General features: G+C 38.2%; 1 protein-coding gene across 2 annotated transcripts in view; it reads left to right on the top strand.

Moving 5' to 3' along the window:
• EML4 (EMAP like 4) overlaps positions 1 to 26,786 on the top strand; it is a 154,838-nt gene that overhangs the window by 33,806 nt on the left and 94,246 nt on the right. The window contains exon 1 of one of the 2 annotated variants that reach the window (XM_032183590.1): positions 5,688 to 5,885. The exons of the other annotated variant lie outside the window; for it this stretch is intronic. Within the exon in view, the coding sequence (XP_032039481.1) occupies positions 5,861 to 5,885 (25 nt within the window). The 5' untranslated portion in view covers positions 5,688 to 5,860. Of the gene's footprint in view, positions 1 to 5,687; positions 5,886 to 26,786 lie in introns of those variants that run through there. 2 annotated transcript variants of the gene reach the window in all.

Raw genomic sequence — 26,786 nt, 5'->3', positions numbered from 1 at the left:
CCATGGCTCGGCAGTGGACCTTGTCCATCAGCTCTGCAGGTCCAGCTAGGACAGCTCCCGCTGGCTGCCTGTGTTTTATGTGGTTCAGCCCTCATCATCATCTGACCCTTCCGTGGGACTGCAACAATGGAAGGAATAATGCAGGCAAATACCTGAACCCTTCTCCTTCCAGGGACCCGCCTGCTTGAAATACAGTCGTTGAGTACGTGTTGCAGTGTTGGCTTACATTTAGAAAGTGTCTGGGGATGGTAGCGACAGCCCGTGCTATGAGTTGCTTTGGAGAGGTACTGCATTGTGTAATGCCTGTTCTCGATAAAGCAGGGTTACATTCAATTTGGAAGGCAACAGTGAAGAAGCAAGTGAAATGTTTTGTGGTGCTATTGTAATACTGCAGAGTGGCAGAGCAGAAACTTACACTCGTACCTAGGCTGTTCGCTCATGATCTCATAAGCAGGGAATATGCAGGGAATACTTTTTAAAAAGGTCTCTCTTCTCCAATGTGTAGGCATGGGGCAGAAGGTCCTTACCCTCTAAAACGTTAGAAACGAGTCCTGAATAAGGTGTTTTGAAGGAAGGAGTGTGTATGCCTAAAAAGCTTGCATGAGGGGGCTGGCATTACTGTTTGTGCTTTTGTAAAACAGTCTGGCACATCTGACAAAGTGAACTGGGGTAATAAATTGAGGCTTTTTATTATGATTATTTTCTTCATGTGAATCATTGAACGTGAATTAAAATTGAAACTTTGTGGCTCACAGAGGAGACTAAGAAGTACAAAATTGATTTTAAAGGTCTCTAAATAATTAAAGATCTCCAGATATCACTACATATGGGAGTGTGAAGTTACAATTAGTTCCGATAAATAGTAATAAATTACTGCTGTATTTAACAATAATAATAAGTATAAATGTGTGGGCTGGAAATTATACCTAATGATGTCTTGATACTGTGAGGAGCTCTGCTAGACTGCAGTTAAAATGAAATAAAATTAATTTCATTCTTGTTGCTTGAATTTAACATAAATTTATTTTCTAGGGTCTTAATCACAGGCCAGTGCTCTGTACCTCTTTTTTGTATGTACAGTACAAGGTCTGTTAAAAATAAAGCTGTATCTATACAGCTTTATATCTAAACAAACTGTATCTATACAATCAACATTAGATGATTACTGATACAGATAATATCAGAGGTGTAATTAAAGTTGTGTGCCTTAGGGTGTTTTGTTTTCTTATTGCTTGTGGTGTACATCAGTTTTTTTTACACTGACTCTGGTTAGCTGTAGGATTTAAAATTGTCATTCAAAACTACAGGTACAGTCTGTAGTATTCAGGTATTCTGTGTTTTTTTATAACTCAGAGTATGAAGGAGGAAGACTTTTTTTTTCTTCCACCACCAAAGGATTTTTATTTTTTTTTTTTAATATAATTCTGCATTAAAAGGTATTTGTTGGATTTTGGTATTACTGATCTGGAAAGACGAGCTAAGCCGTACAACATGCTTTAACAGGTTCCCTTGGTTTTGAATGCCTTCCTTTTTATGCAGTAAATAGAGACACCTGACTGCGGTTTGCTAAATTCTATTACAACAGTTGTAATTATTTAAAGTTAGATGTGTCAGCCATGATTTAAACACTTCAGTTAGCAGTTTAAAAAGGTCTGGCTCCACCCCCACACCTTTTGCTTATTTAAAGCTAAAGTTTAGCTTGGACTAAAAAATGATCTGAAATGTTCTGAAAATCTTTGTAATAGACAAAGGAAACTAAGTCATGATGTTTGTCAGTCCTAGTACAGGCAATATGTGGTTTTGTTGTGAACATCAAGGCTGTTAATAGTTGCCCAATTGTCGTAAATAATAGGCAAAAATACAGCTAAAGTGGAAGCTCTGAGCTGATAACTGATGCCAGCCCAAACAAGCCCAGTGAATTTGTGGAGGAAAGATTTATTTCCCTCCCTCCTACCCCTTCAGACAAATTCTTGATGTCATGCCTCTAACTTAGGAAGGAAAGAAACTTGAATTTAGATCATAAAAAAAAAAAAAATCATAAAGGTTTAAGTAACATCTGGTCTCAGAGAGAAGACACGTCTTGGGGGGGAGGTGGGAACAGAAAAGAAAAACGGAAGCCAGTAGTAATGCAGCAAGACTGAGTCAACAGGGAAGGGATCCTTCAGAAAAGGGGAATTCAACCCAGTACAAGAAGTCATAAAATACTTGAGATAAATGTATGGGAGGGAAACCAGAAGGGTGATAGGTCTGTGAAGCAGATGGTCTGCGCTGTAATGTGTCACCTTACAAATATAGAAAGTAAATTAAATAGTTCCTTTTCTAATTGGTAGTTAAAAGAAAAAGTAGATGGGGCTGTGGTGGTGAGTACTTCAGTTCTGTGGGCTTTGCTTGTTTTGTCTGGTTAATAAGAACAAATGTCTCTTTACTTAATGTTCTACAGTCTGAGAGTAATTCAGTCTGGTGCAGTGAAGCACTCACATAAGAAGATGTCATGGCCAGCTGAATATGCCAAAGAGTTCCAGTAGAATTTAAGGATGAAGGGGTTGCTCTGTTCCACAAATGTGCATTTTTACCTTCAATATGAGTAGCATGATGAAATTACAAAAATTGTGTAAGAATAGTCAGTTATTTAATTTAGTTAAGACTAGCCAAGCTTACCAAGAAACACAGGGTAACCTGATGAACCAACAAGAGGGAGTGACAAGGAGACAAGAAAATCACATTGGACTAAGAGGATTTACAGAGGTTTAATTACTGTCTTGTGAAGGAAGGAAGCAGGACAGACATGAGCGTGCATATCAAAACAGGACCTTGGTTTAAATAAATCCAGAGTTGGGCAACCGAATTTTAACTACAGGGAGGAAAATAGATCGCTTTATCTAAGTGCTTGCCTCTAAGGGATCAAGAAAAGGGGTGGGGGAAATGTATGAAACAATGGAAAGGTAGAACATCGCCTGTAAACAATGAGCAGCTGGTGAAACTAAATCCAAGGAAAAGGAAATACTCCCACCCACTCTCTTTTCTCTATCCTTGTTCTCGCAGAATTAATGTTTACATTAAAAAACACATCTCCTGCAGAGACTACTAAGGCAGAAAATTCTCCTGAGAATTGAGATGGTTTAGATTTTCATATAGGAAACAATTAGGTGTTACAGTAAATAATCAATTTTTAGAAAACTATAGAGTTATCACACTTCTCAGCATAAGCATGTTTCTGAGTTTTTTTGTTTTTTTTTTTTCAGAAGCAAGTGTCTCTCAATGTGTCATTGACATAAATGAAGAAGCAAATAATGACCACTTTCAGAAACGTGGTGTTGGTTAGGTGTACCAGTGTTCTCTCCAGCCTGGCAGTGTTTGTCTGAAGAACAGCCCTACAACATGCATGACCTCTGCATGCAGGTCATGAAGCCCTCCAGAGGGTGGAGGAAAATTCCCTTGGTGGTGTCATTCGTTCACTTCCCCTTCTTTTTTTCATTCATGTCACATTAGGTCTTCTTGTCAGTCCTTGAGATTTCTGAGATCCATTGTGAAGTTTTCAAGAGATGATGTAGGAGTTCTAAGTGGGGTCTGGATATTTTGGCATATCATGCTGGAGACCCATCTAATCTAGCAGATGGTGGCTGGTGTTTATGCCTCCACGTGTTGTTGTACAGTTTGGTCCATAATTCTCCATGAGGAAATAACTTCTTTTGATGCTCAGGTTAAATCCTAACCAATTGCCATTAATGAGCAATAAGTGGAGTTAAATGTTTTCAGAGGGTCTTTAAACTTCAGTGTGCTCTTAGCAAGTACTGTTACTCTTATTCACCATGTTACAGAGTATGTCTGCAAAGCACTTTGTATGCATACTGGACTTATACTGTATTTGTTAATTTTTTACCCAGGTATGTGTGTATAAATACTTGACATGTGAATTGCTTTTGTAGGCATGTTCAAGCAGAAAACTCGTGCTTCAAAGTCCATATGTCATGGATGCTAAGTACTTTCTTGGGCATGAGGAGGCCTCATGTCAGTGTTATCTCAGTGCATACTTTTGAAGCTTGCGAAAGGAAGGTGTTTAACTTCTCTACTTAGGGAGAAAAAAAGCTTTTATTACTGTTTGCATTGAATTATGGCAGTTAATCATTGTGCATGTGTGTGTGCATGGAGAATGTGCTCATGAAAGCAGTAAACATTACAATTCAGGTTGTTTTCTGCAACTCTGATCTCAGTAAGATCTACCAGTGTGTGTTTTTTTCCTGTTAGAGTCTTTAAAAATATTCTTTAAATCCAGTGAGTGAACAGCATCTTAACCAAAACAATGCTCTTGTGTTGTTTATTTGTAATATTGTTATATATTCTGAAGCACAGTAAAGCAGAAGTATAGTTTTTCAACCTGAAGTATAGTTCAATATACTGAAGCAGTACATGTGACAATTCACGCGTTTGTCAAAGACAACCAAACAAAACAACAGCAATTGCATTGTTTTCTTTATTATCACTCATTATTCACTTGGCATTATCAGTTTACTGTAACTGAAGGAGGAATACAAAGTTGAAATAAAAGAAACTGTTGTTTTTACCAACTGTATAGGAAAGCCTGTAGTAAAGCTTTCAACACATTTAGTGACCTTTAGTACAAGAACATGATGGTGTCTGTCCAGTCCAATATCTTGTATTTAACTTCTGTCATAATCCTCTTATTTAAAGAAAGCTACAAAACCTCCCTGCCAGAAAAATGTGGTGTGATCTTCCTCTGTCTTAATAGAAGTTGTTTTAAATCCTTAAGAAGGGTGCTTTATGTCTCCTTTTACAGTACTTTTCCTTTTTTTTTTTTTTTTTTTTAAATTTTGCCTATGATGTCTGTTTCAAGAACTGACTTTTTTTTGTGTGTTTTTTAATGCCCTTTTTTGTTAGTAATAATCTAAATGTATGCACTCCTGAAGAGAATAAGTGATACCTTTAGGAATGATTGTATTTTTGACTTTGCATTCATTAAATATAAATGTCTTTATAAGTACAACAATACTTATAATTTGAGCACTATTCTATTTTGGAAGAAGATACAAATATAGGTTACATAGTCCTTATTAGCAATTGTGAAAATGCTTCTTTTTCAAATCTGTATTTCCATTAAAGTTCCTAATATAAAGGAGAACAAAGTCTTTGGTAAACACACTTTTTTTCCTCCTGTTCTTGAAATTGTTTTAAAGGCAACATAGTCTTCTACCAAAATCATTCAAGCAAGACATTTAATTTTGTTCTATTTTGCCAAAGTAAAACAAGAATTATTTAGATTGTAAGCAATGTTGAAATAAGTTGTAACAGAGAGGAATATGAATATCCAATGTTGCCTTTCTGTGAATCTTTTTGTTCATGTTTATTTGTGGTCAGTTGGAAGGAAGTAAGCACTTTGCATCCTGCTAAGTGTGGGAGGCTTTAAATATGTATAGTTCGGTGTTAACTTTTTTAAAACATTACTTGTGACTGACATATCCTGGTGTAGTTTACTCTTCCCGCTAGCGACCTTGAAAGCGTGCCTGTGTAATAATTGGTTATTGCTGGAACAAAAGATAGTTCTGTCTAAGATTTGTTTGAATTCAGGAAGCTGTGTTTGCCAAAGTAAAAACTTGGTGACGCAACCATGTCAGGTTTCAGCAGCCACACCTCTGCGAAGCAGTTTCAGGTTTTCAGTTTTAACCTTTGTTCATAGCTGTATTCCTCTTCCAGCAAAACGTCAGAGGCAGTTTTCTTCTGTCTCTTGCAGTGGAGCTGTTCTGAAGGAATGCTGAGGTTCAAAAGGAAAATTGGCAGCAATTACTATTGAGGTTGGTGGGCTTCAGTAGCTTTGTCCTAAGGTAACGGAACGATAGAAGGACAGATGGACTCTCTTCCCAATACTTATGGTAAGGATAACTCTAAATATTCCTAAGTATTGAATCATGTAGGTGGTGTGAGTTTTGTAGAATTGGATGTCATACTGAGCTGTGTTTGATACCTGGGGAAAAAAAAAAAAAAAAAAAAAGGCAAAATGCCACCACTGGACTCCAGTTGCCTTCCACTGCGAAGGGATGATGGATCATACATGTATTGACCTGGCATGTCTTCACTGCCGTAATACAATCTTCAGTGCTGCTCCTGGGCACTGCATTAAAGTGTCGTTTATGTTGGAGCATAATGCAAGAATACCTTTCCAATGGGCCATGCTGTTGAAAGCAATGTTTTAGAACTGCATGAATATAGTTTTCAGTGTTTTATGACAAGGATTTGCTCTTCTGTAATTATGGATTTATAAGAATCCCTTCAAAATTAGTGATTTCTGGAAGGCAATTACAGTTCTGAAGCATATTTCACTAAGCCTACTTAGCTGATGAGTCTCCTTGCCTGTATGCATTGACCTCTGTTCCCGTGTTGCACTTTAGGGAGTGCAGGACTGGGTATTCGATTAGCACAATGTCTCTCCATTATTAAACTGAAAGTGACCAAGTAATTACAAATTAGATATTCTAATTGCTTTGGGGAAAAATGGCTATTTCCAGAGTCTTGAAATCAAGTCTTGAAGGTTAACCATTTCACAAGTAGATCCATCCATTACTGCCTGGGTCATTTGTATTTATGTGCGTCCATATGCATGCAGCTAACTATCAAATACTGCAGTTTTATAGTGGAGCTTCTGAAATTTGCCCTTCAGATGCAGAAGTTAACATTTGCCAAGCTTGCAAGTACTTTGTTGTACTTAAAGTTGTTTGCTAAACATCTGGTAAACCTTAAAAAGTCTGATGCTCTGTTGGATGTTTTTGAGCTTCATCATGCCCCATTCTTGCAGTGACTTGGGTGGATTGAAGGGCAGAAATCAAGTCCTGCTCTTGGAGAGTATTCAGTGCCTTGTTAATACTCCTCTCCAGTCAGGTACAATGCTAGGGGTCAAACTCTTGTTTAGAATGGAAGGAAATAAAGAAATCAATCTTTTGCAATTAGTTCGTGAAGGACCAATAGTAGTGGGTGGTGGAGCCTCTATAGTTTCTTTGTCACTGTATTTGGCTATGCCTTATTTTCTTAATGGCCCAAATTATCACCAAGTAACTGGACAGCTTCATGGAAATCAGTTTGTCTGTGGTGAGTTACCTTTAAATATGGCACCAGCTTGAGTACAATGTGACATTCATCAGCATGGTCCACAGCTGATGAGTCAAAGTGGGCATGCAAATTTCTTCTTTTAAAAGAAGGCACTTTTTTCCCCTAACTTGTCAAGATTGCCAAGTTTCTTTCTTATGTTTCTGCTTTTGGAATCAACTTCTTCAAGAGCTACTCAGCACAGCTCTTCTCTTAACTGCCATGGAGGAGCTGATACAAGTGTACTCTGTACCATAAAGGACTAAAATGTAGCTTATAATAGTCACAGAACAGCAAAACAAATTTGAAGAATTGAGGTTATTTCATGTCCAGTATTATTTGACTCAAGGATCACCAGATTCAGAGGGTGTTTTGTTTTGTTTTTTCCAGATTTTAATATGGCTACTGAAGTATTTACAGTGGTTTACCTTTTTTTTTCTTCTTCCTTTTTTTTCTTTTTTTTCAGTTTTTCTCTTTGAATGCATTCATAGTCGTTGATATATGTTGACTTTCTTGCTGCAGTGCAAATGAGGACCTACCATGCTCAGTGTGGTCAGAGTTTGCATGTGCCTAGGACACAGTGAATGTCTGCAGAGAATGTAGCTTTAGATTTTACTCAACATAGATTTTACGTAGATTTACTCAAAAGTAAATCTATGGTGTGTTAGATGCAAGATAGCTGAAGTGAGATCCAGATCCTCAGAGTGATAACTCCCAAATGATGAACAAAAGAAAGCTGTGCGTGCCTCTAAAGAAGTTTGTAGAACGTACTTCCACTATGAATCAGGAGAGTTGCTCAAGCATCTGATGTTCATCAAAAGTTTCCATGAAAAAAAATTATTTTTGTTTTCCATCCCTGTAATGGTCAGAATTTGCAGGCCTCAGATGAAAATGAAACAAAAACACTTGCTGGAAATGGCAGTAAAAAGGAAGGTCACAACAGCTGTTATAGATGGAAAAGAAAACTCTTCTTTTAGCTTCCAGCATATTGACTGACTACTGCCTTCCCCTTGGACCACAGAGTAAGTAATAAATGCAAAGGTGATGTGAAAATGGGATGGTAGAAGGAAGTCTTGGAAAACACATGAAATATAATCTAATTTTACAATGTTGTAATTGAGTGTTGCCTTTCTGGCTCTATTTAGATATAAATACAGATATAATTTGCTGTGTGAGAACCTCTGAGGGGGTTAGGATATGCTGTGGTTTTTTGCTTAGTTAGGAAATATGTAAAATTCAGAGCATTGATGACTGAGTACTTACATTTATTCTGTGCGGAGATGATCCTTTTACTTGAGGACAGATTTACGTGATATTCACAGTCAATAAATCATTCTTGCATTGCCTCCCTACAAGACTATTGGCAACAGTGTTTGTTACTCAAAATACGTCTGTTTTCAATTAGCTCAAGGAAAGTTCTCTAGTCATGGAAAGAGCATTCATCTCTACTACCTGCCCTGAGAATGAAACACCCAAATGCATTTGCATGAAGATTACCAAAGTTTACTCAAATAAGTAGTAGTACGTGCTGTGCTGAGTTTTAAATGGGAGAGGACAGTAAAGATTTAACAGAGCTGCCTTTGAAACTTTCCTAATCCCAAGATTCAGAGTTGTCATCAGTTGTTGAATAGACCCTAGAAAATGTGGAAGTGCAACGAGAACACTTTTCAGATTGGCAAGATTTAAAAAAAAAAAAAAAAAAAAAAAAAAAGCCAACTGTGGCCACTGCAGCGTATGCTGGAGTGCGCAGATCACTGTACAGATGCTATAATGCATCATTTTTTAAAGGCAAGGCAAGGTGGTGCCTTGCATATTGTAACTTCTCTTCTGGACTGGATGGGAACACAGCACTTCTATTTGTTGATTTAACAGCAGCTTTCTGTACACTCTGTATGAAGTCTTCCCCCTTGGAGGACTTCTTAGTGTTAGGTCAGAGGTTGGACTTGATGATCTTGAGGTCTCTTCCAACCTAGACAATTCTGTGATTCTGTGATTTATATTTTTGGGGTGGGGAAACAGAGAGTTCTAAGCTTTATTTTGTCTTGTGTACAATGCACGGACACCCCTTGCTTTTTGCTTGTGACTGCCCAGTTAGTGGTCCCTTGGAGGTTGCTTGGGACTTGTAATTGCAGGTTATAGGACAGGTTGTTCTGTGCTTTCACAGTATTTCTTGTGTAGTTAGTTCCACTTCTCTTGCATTGACGTTTTTTTCTTTCAGTTGAAGAAAAGGCAAAGGAGACTGCCAACTTTCACAAAAAGCTTCCCCCTTCTTTTCAAGGGGAATTGAAATAGTTTTGTCTGTGACTTTTTCCATTGAAAAACAAGTTTGTGTGAACTGTCATACCTATAAATGAACAATGCCCCATTAACACAGTAAATCCCCAAGCCCTTTTTTGAAGGCAGAATGGGCGATCTTGATTTGTGTGAGTTCGCCAAAGCAAATGTCAGTTGAGAACTTACGGCTTGCATTTAGCTGGAACAATGTATCTGGCCTTCAAATCAAGCATTTTTTCACTGCCTGGTCAAGGATGAAGAACTAATTTTACTCTGTTTTGCAGTTAGTGAACAGATTTTTAAGGGTACAGAATTAATGTGTGCATCTGTGAGCTATTTCTCCAGTGAAAGATGCATTTTGCTTCTGTACTTTTTGATGCATCAAACTGTTGATGCAGGTACGTGTATTTTAAGGAACATCTTGTCAGCCTGTTCTACAAGGAGTAGGGGCTTCTTGAGAGTACATGTGCGTGCATGAATCTGGAAGAGTCTGTTTTGTGAACATACACTCAGCAATGTCTGCTGCTTCTCAAATGTAATGATTTCCATGAAGTAATATTGCCACATTTGTTTAGATTAAAATTACATTGTTCTTTGTTTGGGCTGCTAGGGGAATGCTAAACATCTATGAATAAGTAGTTACCTCGTGATTACCATAGATGGGTCATTTTGTAATGTGCATAAAACTGAGAGAAATATATTCTGTAACAAGATCCACTGAAGCCTGTTGCTCAGGTGTAAGGGCTCAATGCTGAAGAAATATGCCATTATATATATATGAAGAGGAAAGGAAAAGAAAGCTCTGGTCATGATAAAGCCAAGAGATGACTTCTGTACTTCATGACAGGCAGTTAATAAGTTAATACAAATTACATTTTCTATCTAGATTTGTGTGTGTTTGTACCTAGGCTCTCAGGTTTTTGAAAACTCAAGCAGATGAATGCGCAGTTCATATGAATGCAGTTATTATATGGGTAGCTCTCTACTGTAGGGCTTCTGAAAAATCACATTTTTCCTTTAATTGAACAATAAAAAATAAGTGCAGATCTTGGAACAGAGAATCTGTTAATTAAGTATAGATTTTGTGCTTTAATCACACAAATATGCTTCCCTTTTACAAACTCTTTTACCTTCTTGGATATTCCATCCCATGCAAACACCTTTTGTTTGAGGAAAATCTTGAAATTCCAAGAAAACACATTTGTATTTGGAACAGGAAGATGATAATTTACAGTGAAACTCCTTATTATACTACTTTTATTAACTGGTTTAACAAACATTTAGTAAGATGGGAGTATTAGCTTGCCCCCGTAGCATTGAGAAAGCAGTCACATCAAGCGTGGATACAGCATTCGTACTGCACTCCAGCTTAGCAGGGCACACGGAAGAGGGAAGCACCATCTTCATACACAAATAAACAGTGCCATTTATTGTGCTCAATTGTAGGGCCGGCAGTTAGGTCTACTTGGATTTCCTAGTAATGGGGTTAGAGTTGAGGCTAACAACTCTGAAGAGTCCTGGTAGTTGTGGAGCTGGTGGAGCCTTTGCCCTTGACTTCTGGGAGAAGGGTTGAACTCCAAGAATAAATAGTGTTTAGACTTATGTGCATCTTGGGTGTCTTAATGTTTTGTTATGGTCAGAAGCGTTCTCTAGGAGAACTTCTCCGAGGGGTTACAGCAGCCCTAAATTAAACTGTTTGGGATGGGCTTGATGCTACACTGGGCCGTGAAATGTAGGCAAAAACTAGTAGCGCAATTTGGATTGCTTTTCAGGAACAGATGACGCTCTTTAAAAAGCTCCTTTTCTGTGCCTTCCAGAGAGTGTTCCCTCCCTCCCCTCCCCCCCCCCCCCCCCCCCCCCCCCCCCCAAATTTAAACATCCTGTCTCTTCAGATTGTTTGGATAGAGCTCGTATGAGCATGAGGAGGACAGAATAGATGCTGTGTCTGAGGAAACGCTCTATTTAACATAGTCAAAGGTTGATATGTTCCGAATACATAGAGGCAGGGAAACTGCTCTTTATTACTGAAGAGTGATATATTTGAAGGGGTGAATGGGTGGGGAAGAATAAGGGGGAAGGAGGAGAAAGAGAATAAGAAGAAAGTAGTGTGATGACTTTCTTCCAGCCATAACTGACAGGATCTCTGCTGCTTATACAACTTATGAAAAGGAAGTAGTTCTAATTGTTTTTCATGGATCATTGGTTTATGGGCTTTGTTCCAGAAAACTTTCTTGCAGAGAATAATTTAGTTAAAATGGTGACACTAATCAAGTGAAACTGAGAACGCAGATTCTCAGGGAGTTCAATAACAGGGTGTTGATTTTTTTTTGTTGATGCTTTCTCCCAAGTTCAGTTATGGTGAACTTCCTGCAGCTATTTGACTTTCCTAGGTGGCATGAGAGCTCCATGTGACTATTTTGTTGGTGTGTGAGTAGCGGTCTCTGACAGGAGCCAAAGACCTGTGAATCTGCCAGGGTTCAGGCTGGAAAGGCAGAGGATCCTTAGTGAAGCTTCTGGATTTGAGGAGGTGTTTTCTAGAACTGATTCTCCTTAACTACATGTCTGATCCACCTCTAGCTTTGGCAGAGACAGTGTTTTCTAGAGGACTGAGCATGTGCTGATACTGAGTCCTGTTGGCTTCCCCAGAGCTAGGAACAGCAGCAGTTAGTGCTCAGATAGGGCAGAGGGAGGGATCTTGGCTCCAAACCTCATTTGGAGAACAAAAGTTACCATGAGCCATTTCTAAGCATATGTCAGTGGGCCTTCCCACCAGCCTTGGTGGTCTTCCCATAGGTTCACAGCCATCTCCCTATTACTGCCTGGCTGCGAATACAGTTCAGGGGTGCATCAGGTCAAGAAAACCAGTTAGCTGTGTTTCAGAATTGCTTCATCTGAGATTCCTAGAATGATCAAATTCCTGTTGCTTAAAATATATGTTTATAAACAATATTATAGTTTTCTGAAGGAGTTCCTTATTTCTGGTAAATCCTGTACACCTCCGTGAGTAGGCTTGTTTTTATCAAGTTGCTGGTTTGAGCTAGGAATGGAGATTTTGTTCCTTTCTTGTGAGTACAAGCTTTCTAGCTGGTCTGTAGCGCAGGAGTAAGCAGTACCGCAAGGTGGTATGAACTGTGCATGGGAGACATTGAGGCAAGCAATGCAGTGGGGTGGCAGTAGCTCCTGGAGCTAATATTGCTACTAATCACAACATTATATGGAAAAGCAATTGACAACACTAAGTGTTTCATATGTGTTTTAAAAGATGTACGTGAGCTTAATGTGAGTTGTTAAATAGTAGTGCCAGCTTGAAACCTTCTCTAAGCCACCCATCAGCCATTTCATCCAGTGGCATGAGGGTAATGACTGCAGGGGACGTCTGGTAGCAATGAAAACTTGAAAATGTTTAAGTTAGAGTGAATTTTACAGATCTTTCTTAATGTTATATATAACTAACGTCTTTGTCCAGGATGAGTTTGTTTGACTTTTGATATGTATATGGTTGCTGCGTTTGCTTTTGCCTATATGTAATTCCCAAACAAAATTAACTTGCTGCAGTATATTTTCAAACCAGTTTAAAAATACAGAATGTTTTAATGTGATGTCAAACATAACCACATCTTGTTTTGTAGAAGGGAAGGAAAGAAAAGGACCAGGGTACTTGGAAGTGGTACTAGCTACATTCCTACAAATCCAGGAGAGTTGTTGAGAGAGAAACATCAAATACTCTCAGAAGTCTTGAATAAGTTATATACTGTCTTTATGCTTGTATTTAATCAAGAAATAGAAAAAAAGCCAGTGCTTCTCTGTAAAGAAGTCTTTGTGAAACACTTCTAGCACTTCTGCTGGAAAGTCTTGGCTTTTTTTTTTTGGGTGTTGTTCAGGTTTGGAATAGTAGAGAAATGAGATACAGGTTGCTGACTTGTAAACAGCAACACTTGAACATAGAATGAAGAAAGGTAGGTATTAACTATAGGACGATAGTTTTAATATAGGACTATAGTTTCAGGCTTTTATATGCCTGTGATAATTGTTCTTATATAGCTGTCTTGCCAAGGTTTTTCAAGGAGGTATGACCCTCATACTTTAGATAAAGAATGAGGAAATAAATAAAATAATAATAATAATTTTAAAAAAGCTAAAAGTAGGTTTTGCATAGCTTTTCCCTTTTTAGTTTTCCCCTTTTAGTCTTCCTTTCAGTTATGTTTGTTTCATTTATTGACTGTAAAGTCACTACTGACTAGGGATAAAATCAGAATCAGTTACGCAAATCAAATGTGCTTTCCTCCTTTCATAGTTCATCTCTAAACTGCTTTGGACTCGACAGTAGCCTGCTGCTTTCAGAGAACTATAAACCCTTTTCCATGGATTACCATTACATTGCATTACATCATCAACTCTTTTTTAATAAGAAACTTGGAGAGATGAAGCTCATCTTTAAATAGGGTGCAGTCATGCTTGTGAGTTGAAAAAGGGAACTTTTTTCAAAGATAACTACTGCAAGCTGTTACAGAGTATGGCAAGATGAACTCATTTTCAAAAAAAAAAAAAAAAAAAAGCAGAACAAAAGGAGCAGAAACTGGAAGAAAAAGTTGGTTAATTTGCCAGAAGAACACTGTTGTACTAGCAAGTAGAGGCTAAGAGGGTTTACTATGTGAAAGATAATACATAAATTTTCTGAAAACCAAACGTTTTTGGCATGCATCCTACAGACTTCCTTTTTAGGCCTTACGTTTTACTAAGGATATGAAAATAAGCAGCATAGCATATATCAATGTTATCTTTACAATTTAATGATTAACAAGTTCATTTTAGATGCAACAGTATCTTGTATATTGTATGCAGTGCAGATAGTCCTGTTTGCTGGATACCGTGCAAACCTGTGAATAAAAGTTACCACGAGCCATTTCTAACCAATTTAATCAGAAGGGCAGTATAGCAGGTTTTACTGGTAGTTCAGGACAGTTAAACAAACCAAAGCTGTTTCCAGCTAAATGGGATTCAGATTCACTTAGCAAAATTTATGGTTTATATCTCTGAGTTGGTTGAATGTGTGAGCCTGTGTTGCAAAGGAGTAAGATGTGGGGGGAAATTCCAGTTTAATTTTGAAAATGTATTTCTGCTTGAAACCAAAACCTAACTAAATATTTCCTTTTTCTTCTAGCACTAAGATTCTTAGTGGTGGGGAACTTCTTGTCAAAGTGCTCAGTGCATACCTTGTAATGGAAATTGTGGGAGAATGTGAATAGAACAGAAATAGACCGAGCGTTTATCTGATAGTTCAACAAAAAGTAAATATTGAGATTTGTTTCTCTTCTTGTAATGGACTATTAAAGTACGGCCGATTCAGGATTGGAGGACTGAAGGGGACAATTTCCCCAAACAATCATGTAAAAAAGAAAAGTTTAAATCTTGTTGAGCCTGTTGCTAGCTCTCTCTCTGCATTCTAACAAATTGAAAGCCTTCATGAAAGATGGAAATGATGAATAAACTGTAGTGTGCCCCACAGAAGCAGCATAAAGGGTCAGAGACATTGTCTTACACCTCTGTTATAACAAGGGATAAGTGGGGAATAGACAGTACCTGAACTACGGAAGTGTGATCCAGAAAAAAAATATTACTTGAACGGTAGTTAAAAATACGAGTGAGGTGCCATGCAGACCTTGCTGATGTTTCCCACTACAGTACTGCTTGTCCTCCATCACTATGGCTGGAGTCATATCTCTTGCTTCAGGGCAGAGGGAGCCCTTCCATGCCTGAGCCAAACAGCGAGTTGTTGAAGATTTTATTTTTTTCTGTCTCAGATAATCAATGGATTATCAGGTTTTTCCCCTTATCTGCCCCATCTTGGTTGAAAGACAGTTCCACTCTCTGAGCTGGAACTGGCCTCTGCATTTCCACTCGGAACAAGCCATCCTTTCCCTATGAAGTCTTATCTACTCTACACAAGATGTACCTACAGGGTTGTGTTGCTTTTAGCATGTAGTTGTTAGTCTAAAGCGTTCCAAGTGCTTCAGCTTCCCCTGTAAAATAGTTTTTTTCAATCCTCTGAGTAGTCTTCTCTGCACCTGTTTCAATTAAATAGTTTTTGAGGGGAAGCATGCCATTTTTCTTATGTGTTTTTGTTTTGCTTTGAATTAGGTAACCACAACCATATAAAATTTCAAATAGTGGTTTACCGGTACTTTATATAATTGATTGCTCCTGGGTTTCTACTAAAAATACATTTTCTTTTTTGTAGAATAACTGCAAAGCATCAGTATCGAACAGCTGTTATGAGGGCTAACAGGAGTATATGGTCTTTTGTGTTGAGATCTCTCTTCCCCCCTTCATCTCCTGTTAATGGGTCCCTGACCATAGCAAAAGTCATTGTTCATAATAGGTTTTCATTTGGTATGCAAATTTCATTGCATTTGCATTGCTCCAGCCAACGCAAAAGACTGACAAATTTCTGTGAGATGGTTTCAGGAACAATTTCTTCTCCTAACTTTTTTTCTTCCAGAAGTCATTAGTGGGTACTTGCTTTTTGTCAGTACATAAATTATCTAATAACTAATTTAACAGTACCTAAAGAACACTGTACTGTCTCTTTTTCTGGATATCTTTTTATTGCCTTTCCTTCAGCCAGTGCTTTGTTCATCTTTCAACTCTTATAGGTCTCCACCTTAAATATTGTTCAAAGAGGGATCACATCAGCTCTTGCTTTACTTTTGTTAGACATTGGAACAGGCTGCCCAGGGAAGTGGTGGAGTCACCATCCCTGGATGTCTTTAAAAGACATTTAGATGTAGAGCTTAGGGATATGGTTTAGTGGGGACTGTTAGTGTTAGGTCAGAGGTTGGACTCGATGATCTTGAGGTCTCTTCCAACCTAGAAATTCTGTGATTCTGTGATTCTTTTTTAAGTTCACTGTATTACCCTTTTTGATGAATAAACTACCCCCATTAAAATCAAATTTGTCTAATTTTCATTTCACCATTCATTTCACTACTACATTTCCTCAACTTCTTTTTCAGATCTTGTGTTATCAAGGTCATATTTGTAGCGCCAAGATTGTTTTCCCTCTCTCCCAAACTACTTCCTTTCCCCCTCTCCCTCTCTTAATGATTTTTGGCGTATCTGTCATTGTTCTGTGTGCCAATTATTTCAGCATTGTGGGATGGAGATTATCCAGATCCCCTTATTTCTTTCTTGTAAATGTTCTAATTTTGTTTCCACACTGTATGTGGTAATAACCATTATCCAAGCCTCATTTTCAGTGTATCATTTTATTATATTTATTGAAATGGAAGGCAAAGTACATTTCAGTGTTTGTTCCTGCTTATTTTTCCCTTAGCATCCTTTTCAGCCTCAGTGAGTAGATAGCTGCCTGTCTTTCTATTTTTTGAAGCTTAAATGCATAGGAACAGTAATATGTCCATTATTTCTTTTTCTGGTTCAGCTCAAGTAGGCTTCTAGCTGTTTTTACTCTGTAGCCTGTAAGCTCTGAAACATGCTTGCTTTTCTTAATCTTTTTGTCCATTTTTGTAGGAGAAGGTTTTCTGTGTATCTTTAGCATTACAAGTAAGGTTATAATCACAGTCCAGGTAGTGAGAAATCCTCCCCACCAAGTTTTTTCTTTAGCTTGACAAGCAAGCCCAAAGGCTGGGAAGGGCTTTCAGTTGCTTTGTAACCGTTCTGAAAATTTTCAGCTCATCAGTCACATTAACAAATGCCAGTAGGTTTCCTGAGGTTTGCCTTTCCTAAATTCTAGACAGTTTGACGTGTTTCTGTGGAGTGACATGGCCAGGGTTAGCTTGTGACCAGTCCTGAATGACTTGAACCCCTGGCCAGCTCTCCTTCCTGATACCAGAACCAGCTCTAAAACAGCATCCTCATTGCCCCTAGACTGGCGGTGACTGTGTCTGCTGAGCAAAGGAGTACTTCAGCTGTCACGTCGCTGCTAGCAGTTGGTATATGGTTTTGTTTCAGCTTGCAACCTTCGCTGCCTGCACCCAGGTTGCTGTTGGTGTGCGCAGTCAATGTCACCCAGCTGGGTTCTGCATTATGTGGCCAGGCTCAGCCCTCCTTGGCAGTGAAATAGAGGAAGTTGAGCTCTTAAACTCACAGATACGGTCAATTGCTGAGTCTTTCTGTACTAGGTGGTTTTGGTGGATGGATGAATTCACTGATTAAGATTTGTGCGTGCTAGTACTTCTCTTCCTTTATTTTCCTCCTCCCTCACTGACCATCCCACCTGGCAATTTTAGCCTTTGTATTGTCTACCTATCAAATGTTATCTTTCTCTTGATCTATTTGTATTTTGTGATGTGGCAACAGCTAGTCTTTTGCGATACTAACACTTTTTTTCATTTGAATCTCTTTCTTAATTGCCTGCTGTGATAGGACGCTTCAGTGCTAGTGTTGTCATCTTAATATGGAAAACTATTCATCATGCAAGAGAAATGCGTGTCTGAGTTATTTAAAAAAAATAATCATACTTTTCTGCAGAAACCTATTGCTATAGGAGCAAAGACTGTGTGGGAGAGCTGAAATTACTGGAAATATGTTTATAGGAGAAATTCTGGAAGATTTTTAGCCACCATACAAGAAATGTGGTTGTCTAAAAACAAGTTATACAGTTCTTTTTCCAGATGTGGTCCCTATACCAGTAATTGTAATTCTAGGAGATGAGAAGGCTTAGGAACAGAACAATGTGTATAAAATGTCTAATCACACCAGTAACTGACTCAGACTGTTCTAATTCCCTGCACTCAGTAATGCATATGCTTGGCAGTGCATGTGCTGCATATGCAATTGTTAGTGGCTTCTTTTTCTAAAAGTGAGATGGTAGATGTTAACCTGCTGTGAAAATGTATAATCATGGAAAGGTTAAAACTCGTGCATGTTATAAGAAGTCTGGAAGTTGGTATACCGTTTCCGAATGCTCCTCTCACTGTAGAGTTGCCAGCCCCTTATGTATGCATACTGGCTTTTTTTTTTTTTTTTTTTTTTTTTTCTCGTTAGTGTGGCTTTTTTTGTTGCTTTGCTTGTGTGTTTGGGGGATGCAATTGTTGTGTTTTGTATTTTTTTTTTTTTTTTTTTTAAATTTTCCTCCAAGTTAATGGTGAAGAGAGATGGGCAGAGTGAAGGCATCAGCAAGTCTCAATGTCAGGCAGGGTTTGATTATATTTGAAATAACTAGTTGTGATTTATGTTCAGTGTTGGATGAGGAGGAAAAGGAAGTGGGACACAATCTGCCTGACAACATGTTCTAATAGTCTGTAATTTATCTTTGTACCATGTGCAATAATACTTCTCAAATTATTTTCTAAGTGGAAAATGTTTAGTCTTGTCCACAGTTGAGAGTTTTGACTAGTACTCTCTGTGCTGATATGATAGGCAATTCCAGGCTTGATTCTTCTCTGTAGACATTTAGTCAAGTAGCCCTAGGCATATTGTTGCTACTCTCTGAACAGGTGAGCATGGTTTTAATTAGTGCCATCAAATAAAGGAAAGGATGCCTAGTGACTCAGAAGGAGGAGGGTGAGTCAAGATCTGTTACTCTTTCTAGAGTTCTATAGAGATGTGAGTGTAATCTCCCCTTGACCAATGGCTCATATCCAAAAGGGGTCTCAAAACTACTGAATCCAGAAGTGACTCACCTATTAGCATTCTGTGTTCTCACTTATGCAGTACTTCCTTCCTCTCTTTTATGATCATTGTACAGATGCACTACCTTGGTGCTGGCCTTGTTCTTTATGCATCCTGAGAGCTGCTTTGAGTGACCAGATGGCTACCTGTTTTTTTAGGTTGCAGATGCATGCATATGTACACACATACACACATACACACATTTATATTCATATATATATACATATATATATATATGAATATATATATATATTCATATATATAGACATATATATGAATATAAATATATCTGCAAATTGAAATTGCAAACTTTTAAAATAAATTTGGGCTTAAGTGGCTTTGGAGCTGTGGTGGCTTAAGGTAATATGGACCTGGTGTGGTTAGTTGCTCAGTGTTGGTGTCAGTCATTTTCCACGTGCCTGGTTTACGTTACTTGCTTGTCCACTGTACTGAAACAAATAAACAAATATGCAAAAAACATCCAAACAAAAGAACACAAAAGAACCCACCACCACAAAAACAAACAAATACCACCAGCAGCAACAAAAACCCTAAAACAGTAGGATAAAAGCAAATATTTAAAGAAAATAAAGGGATTGGTTGTCCCTCTCTTGTCCCTTCCTGCTAATGTACAGTGTGTATTATTTCCTTTTTGGTGCATAGTGTTGAACATACCCATTTTCCACTTTGTTCCCACACCTGTGGAGTGGCAACTTCTGTGCATGTCGATAAAGAGCAGCAGGCAGCTTTAGTGCCATTATTTACAGGCGATTCCCTTGGAGGAGTTAAGAAATTGAGCCAAACCCTTTGTGCAGGCACTGCTGGGAGTTCACAGCGTCTCTTTCTGTGGTGCTCTCCGGTACTCATCATTGCTTCGGAGAGGCTGCGGGGCTGGTGTGTGTCACGTCTGTCACAGAGCTGGAAGCAGTTCTTGTCTCATATTCACTGGAAAAGCGTTGCAGCCGAGTGGTTTGCCTCAGGAAGGGCCTTGCTCAGTGCAAGGCTTGGTGTTGTTTGGGGAACAAAATGTCAGCTAACGTGGAGAAATCCTGCCTGCCGGTAGGAGAGGGTTTGGTGTGGGGTGGTCCAGGCACATGTGGCTTGTGCTTTGGTCTTTGCTTGAGGTGTCTGGAATGCTATTTTGTACCTCTGCATTATTGGGCATGCCAAATAAATTACCTCTTTGGAATTTACAGGGGACTGGAAATTTGACTGCTTCCTCAGTATGGAAAATGCGAGCTTGTTTTCATTGATATGCTTTACTGCTTTGTTTTCGTGATCCAAGAAGAACTAAGGTCTTAACAGGCACAAAATTTTGGCATACATCTAGAAGAATGGATAGAAGTAAATATATATATGCACACATTTTTGTCAGCTTTAGCTGACACTTGGAATTTTGCACTGATAATTTATTTAGATGTGTCGCTGTTAATACGCAGCCCCTACTAGCTGTGCTAGGAATAATGTAGCAATACCTAGAAATGGGAATATGGTTATTTTTTTAGGAAGCTGGAATTGTGTTCATCTATGGGAAGGTTAAAAAGGCAAACTCCTAATTCTTCTCAGTTACGTGTTTTGAAATTACTTTGTGAATGTTTCTTCCCACATATAGGAATACAGGTTGTTTTGCAGCGTAGCACCTGCTGCGGTCCTTTCTGATGCAGTCAGTTGCAGCTCAAACAGGTGCTCAGGTTTAGTGGAAGAGAGTTTTTAAAGGCTGTCTGCTTAATGCTCCAGTGCAATTAAATCCTGGCTGTGTTTGTAGAAGATAGGATCAGCGTGCGTTGGAACAATCAATATGAGCCATAAAAATAAGGCGCTTTGTTCATTTTGTTGTGAATGTTAAACTAAGCGTTCTGAAACGCCAAACTACAGTGACCTTTAACAAGAGCTGTGCATTCAGTGCCAAAGCTCCAGCCAGCCTCTTGCTAGGGGAGACCTTGCATAGCGCTTTGTTATTATTTTATTTTCTACAACATTGTCAGCTGTATTGCTGAGGGAAATGGCTGTATGGTGAATGCTTCATGAGTTTGGTTTTCCCTAAAGCCACTCTTAGTGAAGCTGCAAATCATGGTTAAGAGGATTTCTGTGTTCATTTAATAAAAACAGGAAGTTAGCAGCCCTCAGAGTTGCAAAGGCAGAAAGCATGAAAATAGTACAGCTCAGGGGTGCAGTGTTAAGGGGTGGTTAGGGCAGAACTGAGAAGAATTCTGATTTAACAAACAAAAGATGACCAGAAAATATGGTCCCCCTCCCACTAGTTGAATGTTTTTAGGATGGCTTTATATTTAACATCCGCTTCATAAATTTTACATTCTTGGATGCGGCTGATACCTGTCATATAACATATGGCTTAAACAAATGTATTTAATTTAAACTGACACTGTTTATAGTTGTTCTGTTCAAGCTGCTATCTTGTTGAACAGAGCCTGCTATCTAGTGTCTGTATCCAGCTGACCTATGTGGAGCTTCTTTCCAGTTTGGCTCTCCTGTACCTTGAGAAATATGTTTGCAATTGTAGAAGGAACTCCACTGCCCTGATAGGAAGCTAGCACTCCTCCCCTCACATAAATCCCTATTTTCTGGAAATGTTCCCTATTTTTCATGGGAACATTTCAAAAGCAAACCCAGAGTAGTGGATGCATCAATGTTTATTGTCAGTTGTGTCCAGTTCAGGTGGACCTGAACTGCTCTGTGTGTTGTTTAGGCAGCAGAGCACCTTCAGGACACTCATGTTTTGTGTCGGACAGTGCTGCGTTGCGAAGATCATTGGGAAGGAACCCAATATTCATTGGGAAGGAACCCAATATAATAAACTGAAAAAGGGAATGCCTTGCTTCTGGAGTTAGTTCACTTTACTCCATAACATGAGGGATCATATCTACAACAGTACTGGGGCAGCAGCCTACGTGGGAAAAGATGACTCTCTATTATTAACTACAAAGATCTCTATTTTTTTTTAGACTTCAATTATACCATCTCAATTTTTAAGATGGAGCTAATATATAAATGACAAATTAGTGACATTTTTTACTGTAAGGAAAATGTCTCTGGTAGTTAAATAGTATTTCAGACTTTGGTAATGAATGAACTGCAGTGGACCAATTTTCAGGTTTACATTTTCCTAGGAGAAAAAAATGACAGAACTCAATGTACTACTATTTAATACGAAATAATTTTCACAGGTAGACCCACCTAGTGCTTTAATAGCCATCAGTGAAATTATCTGTTGAAGAAGCACATCAGTAAAACTTTTACTGACCCTAAAAACTTCTACTGACCCTACGATACCATAAAACATTTTTATCTAAGAAACTAAGAAATTAAGCCAGCATAATTTTATTTATGCCATCTTTATGAATTTATTAAAAACTTCCCTTTCTAGCAAAACAAATGTGGGAACTATAGAATACTCAAATAATTTGAAAAAACAACTATTTTAAAACTCTGATGGAATAATATTAATAGCTATTCTTTTTACAGAAGTAGCCCTGAGAATCAATCACTGGGAACATAACGCTATAAAAGAAGGAGTAATAGTGTCATATAATATTTATGGTAGCATGTTGTCCAAATATTGCTTAGCTGCAGTTTTACTAAAATGTTATTTTTATATCTTGTATCTGTGAGAATGCCTTATTTTAAAATCTTGTAGGAATTGCTGTACAATGTTAAATGACAGCAGAGTAAACTAATAGCCTTGAGGTAAGTCTCTGCTCCCTGTTCCTTCAGCTGGAGTGTTTCGCTGACTTCTGGTCTGTCCACTGCTTTGCTCAAGAGGCAGGCTGTGTGAAGTGCTGTGTCCCCCTTCCGCCCAGGCTTAGTCCTTCCTACCAAATCAAATCTGCCAACAGTGAATCTAGTTTAAACTGCTAATTTGCCAGTGACCCAAACCAAACCCCAACTAAAGAGCTTCATGCCAAGTGTGGGCTATTTCCACTCTAATCCTTTTACTGAAGGGTGGCACTTTGTAAGCAGACCTCTGGAAGCATTACCGGGAGCGTTTCGGGGATGGCTGGGCTCGATCCCACAGGCAGTGCCTGGCTCCCTGCTCTCTGTGGGAGGGTGGGCACTGTGCTCTGTCCTGACTGCATCAAGTTGCTCTGCACCATGTGTATACCCACCTACACGTGGGGCAGAGAGGTGAGCAGCACAAGGTGCTGCTTTCGTTCACCTTGGTGAGAGGTCTCCTTGTCCGCTGTAGCAACAGACGAGTTTGTGTGGCTCTCGGAGCTGGTGATTAGGATCAGGATGCAAATTCAGCTTATTGGTTTTGCTCTATTTTCCTTCTAACGCATCTGCTGCTGAAGGACATAGCAATTGATTTTTAAATGAGAAAAGGAAGGAGACAATGCAAATTAGCTGTGTTTTGTTTTCTCACATCGGTTTTAATGCCATAGACCTGATTTCATCAGTGGAGACAAAAAAAAACCAGCAAGATACTTCCTACAAACTGTTGTTTAATTTAATCCTTCTCTCTACTTCTCTCCACCTCCTTCCAACACTTGTATCCTTCATGGCTCTTGAAGAATGCTGTAAGATCAAACTGATTTCATCTGATTGCACGTATGCTTTAAAACCTGCAATTGGCTTCCATGAGAGCAAACCCTGACCACTTGATAGTGATGAAATAGTTAAAATCAGTTGCCTAATTACCTCTTAAATGCGTTATTTAATAAAATTCTCCTTTGGTGAAGAAGAAAAAAAAAAGTGATTGGAATTTTGTCAGGACACTGAAATAAAATCTGTTGTAAGTCCTCTGTTCAGAAAATCTTTAAAGATATTAGGTGTCATCATTTGTGATCAACATCTGCTGTCTCCTGAGTTTGTGTTGAAGGGGCTGGTCTTCACTGTGAGCCACCTCGCAGGGCCAAAGACAACAAGGAGTTGTATTGTGGTGGTGGGAGAAAAGCAAAGCAGTTATATTAAGGATTATTTTTGAGATACAGATATATTTGTTTAAAATGTAAATATCTTAGCTATTCAAGTACTGCTCGAGTGATTGGCAACAAATGATTTATTAATGATTAACATCATGTAACTTTGCACTTTATTTTCCTATGAGGTGGCAGAATCTAGGCAATTTGACAGAAGTGACAAACTAGATATTTGATTGGATGATGACTCTTAGTTTACAAGGCAATAAATTTGAAGCAACCTGAATGCAACCTCAAATGATGCCTGTAGAAACATAAAACACAAAAGAAGACTTCAGAAAAAAGGTCTGAATTTTTCTTTCCTTGATATTTCAGTCCGTCTTCTTACTGTTACCTAATATCACTCCTTTCCTTCTGGTGTCCTGCAGTATAATTTGGTAGTGTGTGCTTTCCAGTAGTAGCCTTCACTTATGCTGAAAATAGAAAAGACATATTTAAGCTGTAAGTACAGCCAATGGAGAACTATTACGCCTGTCAAAATGTCTAGTATCACAGGTCTGTTGCTTTCAAGTAGATTTTGCTACAGGCGTACTATCTTATTTTAGTAACTCTCTAGCGCTGGTTGAAGGAAATAGCTTAGTCTTTCTGTTTATAGAGATATGAGGCAAAGCACTTCTACCAAATAAAACTTGTACTGAAGATACAGCATTGTCCATTGCTCACTGTACTGCAAGCTACTGTGTTGATTTCAAACTCATTGTAAAATAAATGGCTGATACACTTTGTCTTCTAAAGTTTTGTTTTGGCAAACTTCAGAAGCTGTGGAGTGGACTTAAAAATGTAACAAAACAAAACATACACACACACACACACACAAAAAAACACACAAAACAACAACAACAAAAAAAAAAGGACAAAAAAGAAAACACAACAATGGAATTGTTTTGGCTGAGGATTAGAAAAAGGAAGAACGTGGGAACTTTGGGGTGCCTTGGACTGAGTATTTTGATGGTCAAATGGAACCTATGGTATATATGCTTTTAAAAACAAATATCCAAACATATTGGTTTTGGTAACTAATTCAGAGCACTTTACTAGGTTTGGTACATCTTTCGTGTATGAAGACTGTCTTGAGGTCATCTCACTGACTTCAGAAGTTTTGGAATACTAAGGAAAAACATAGACTATAAATATAACAATGCCTTACAATGTCCATAATTTAAAAGCCATATAGCCAGGTCCTGTCCTTTGATTCTCCAAAGCTTTATGGAGTGCTTTCATCATCTTGCAAGCTGATAAGAAAAAAAAGTGTTTACAGTCCATTTCATAGGGAATGTATAATTCAAAACTAAACAATATTCTCAAGTTTTTTGTAGGATAGCACTTGGTGCTTAAAAATAAGCACACAAACACAAGCCCCAGAGACTTGCATAAAGAAAAAATTAAATAGTTTGTCTAAAAATCTTGTGGTGAAATTATTCTCTCATCAGTCTTGATCATGTAAGCCTGCACATATGTAAGTGTGCAGCTGTCTACACGAAGTCTACTGGCTGCATGGATTGGGAATATCCACTTGTATTTAGAAAATATTTTAAAATTAAGAAAATACAAATTTAGTTCCTGTGTGTTGCTAATGACAGGGCAAATTTTGTTGCTTATCCTGTGCCCTTCAGAGTTTATAGCAGTCAGTGGTTTCATTTTCTCTGCTAGGGAAGAAGTTGTTTTTAATTTGGTCCCATAATCTCTGGTATTTTATCCACTTAGAACATAGACTTTCATCCTTCTCAAAGAACAGATGAATAAACTCTTCATCTGAGGCTGGATTAAATTTCTGCTCCAGTCAATATGTCCCTATTGGCTTCAGTATGTTTTGGATTGTACTCTTGTTTTCCAGCACTAAACACTCAAAGATGGCTAGGTGGATCTGGAATACAGAGGCTTCTGGTTGGAAAAGAAAAGGGCACAGTGAACTTGACCATATACTGCTGCCTCCAACATCACCTCCTGGGCTGATGGTTTTGCTGTGTATGAAAATGGATCTTATGTAATCTGATACCATCAAATTCCTGTCACTTCTGAACTTTGGTAGGTCTCTGAAGCTTTAGTAGTAAGCTGGATTCTTGAAAAATACAACTATATTTCTTAATATTTCTTAATGTTACCAAGGACCTCCTCCATTTCACTGTGTTTTTGTTTTGTTTTGTTTGGTGGTGGTAGGTTTTTTTTGCCCCTATTTTGCTATGTAGTGGTTTTTTTTTTTTTTTTTTTTTTTTTTGGCCCCATGGCATGGTATGTCCTTGTCCAGAGTACACCACAGCTGTTTTATCCCTCAGTTTGGTTAGACCTTTGTCACTGCACACCAAAACATTTTCTGTTTTTCTTCCTCTAATTAGCTTTTTTGTTCTTGCTTTGACCTTTAACTGTTCTAACAGGATTGATGGTGCAGAGGAAGAAGTTATTTTTCTTGATGTATAAATTTATTTTTTTTTCTGGCAATATCAAAGTATATTTTTGTATTAAAAAGTTGACCTCAGTCTTGACCTGTCAAACAACTAATTACAGTGGTAAGTTGCTTGTTGTTTTCTGGTTATCCCTTTTTTTTTTTTCTTTCCTTCTCCAGAGACACTGGCAAAGGTATCAGTTGTGTCAGTTTTTAGTAACATTAACATTCCTGCTGTAAGAATAAATCGGAAATCAATATCTAATTTCATTTCAGTAATGTCATTCAAACTTTCAAGTAAACATGATTTCTACTGTGGCATATTTAGTTTTTTGATTTGTTTCGAAGGTCTCCTTGACCTCTTTGGTTGTGCTTAAACCACACTAGTTCCTTTTAATGACAATTCTGTACCAAATAATTCATGGAAATAGCATGGCTTGTTCTTAGTGGTCATTTTTCTCTCCCTATGATCT

This window comes from Aythya fuligula, chromosome 3 (genome assembly GCF_009819795.1).
Source record: "Aythya fuligula isolate bAytFul2 chromosome 3, bAytFul2.pri, whole genome shotgun sequence".
Taxonomy (NCBI): domain Eukaryota; kingdom Metazoa; phylum Chordata; class Aves; order Anseriformes; family Anatidae; genus Aythya; species Aythya fuligula.
This window is presented reverse-complemented; position numbering and strand designations above follow the sequence as displayed.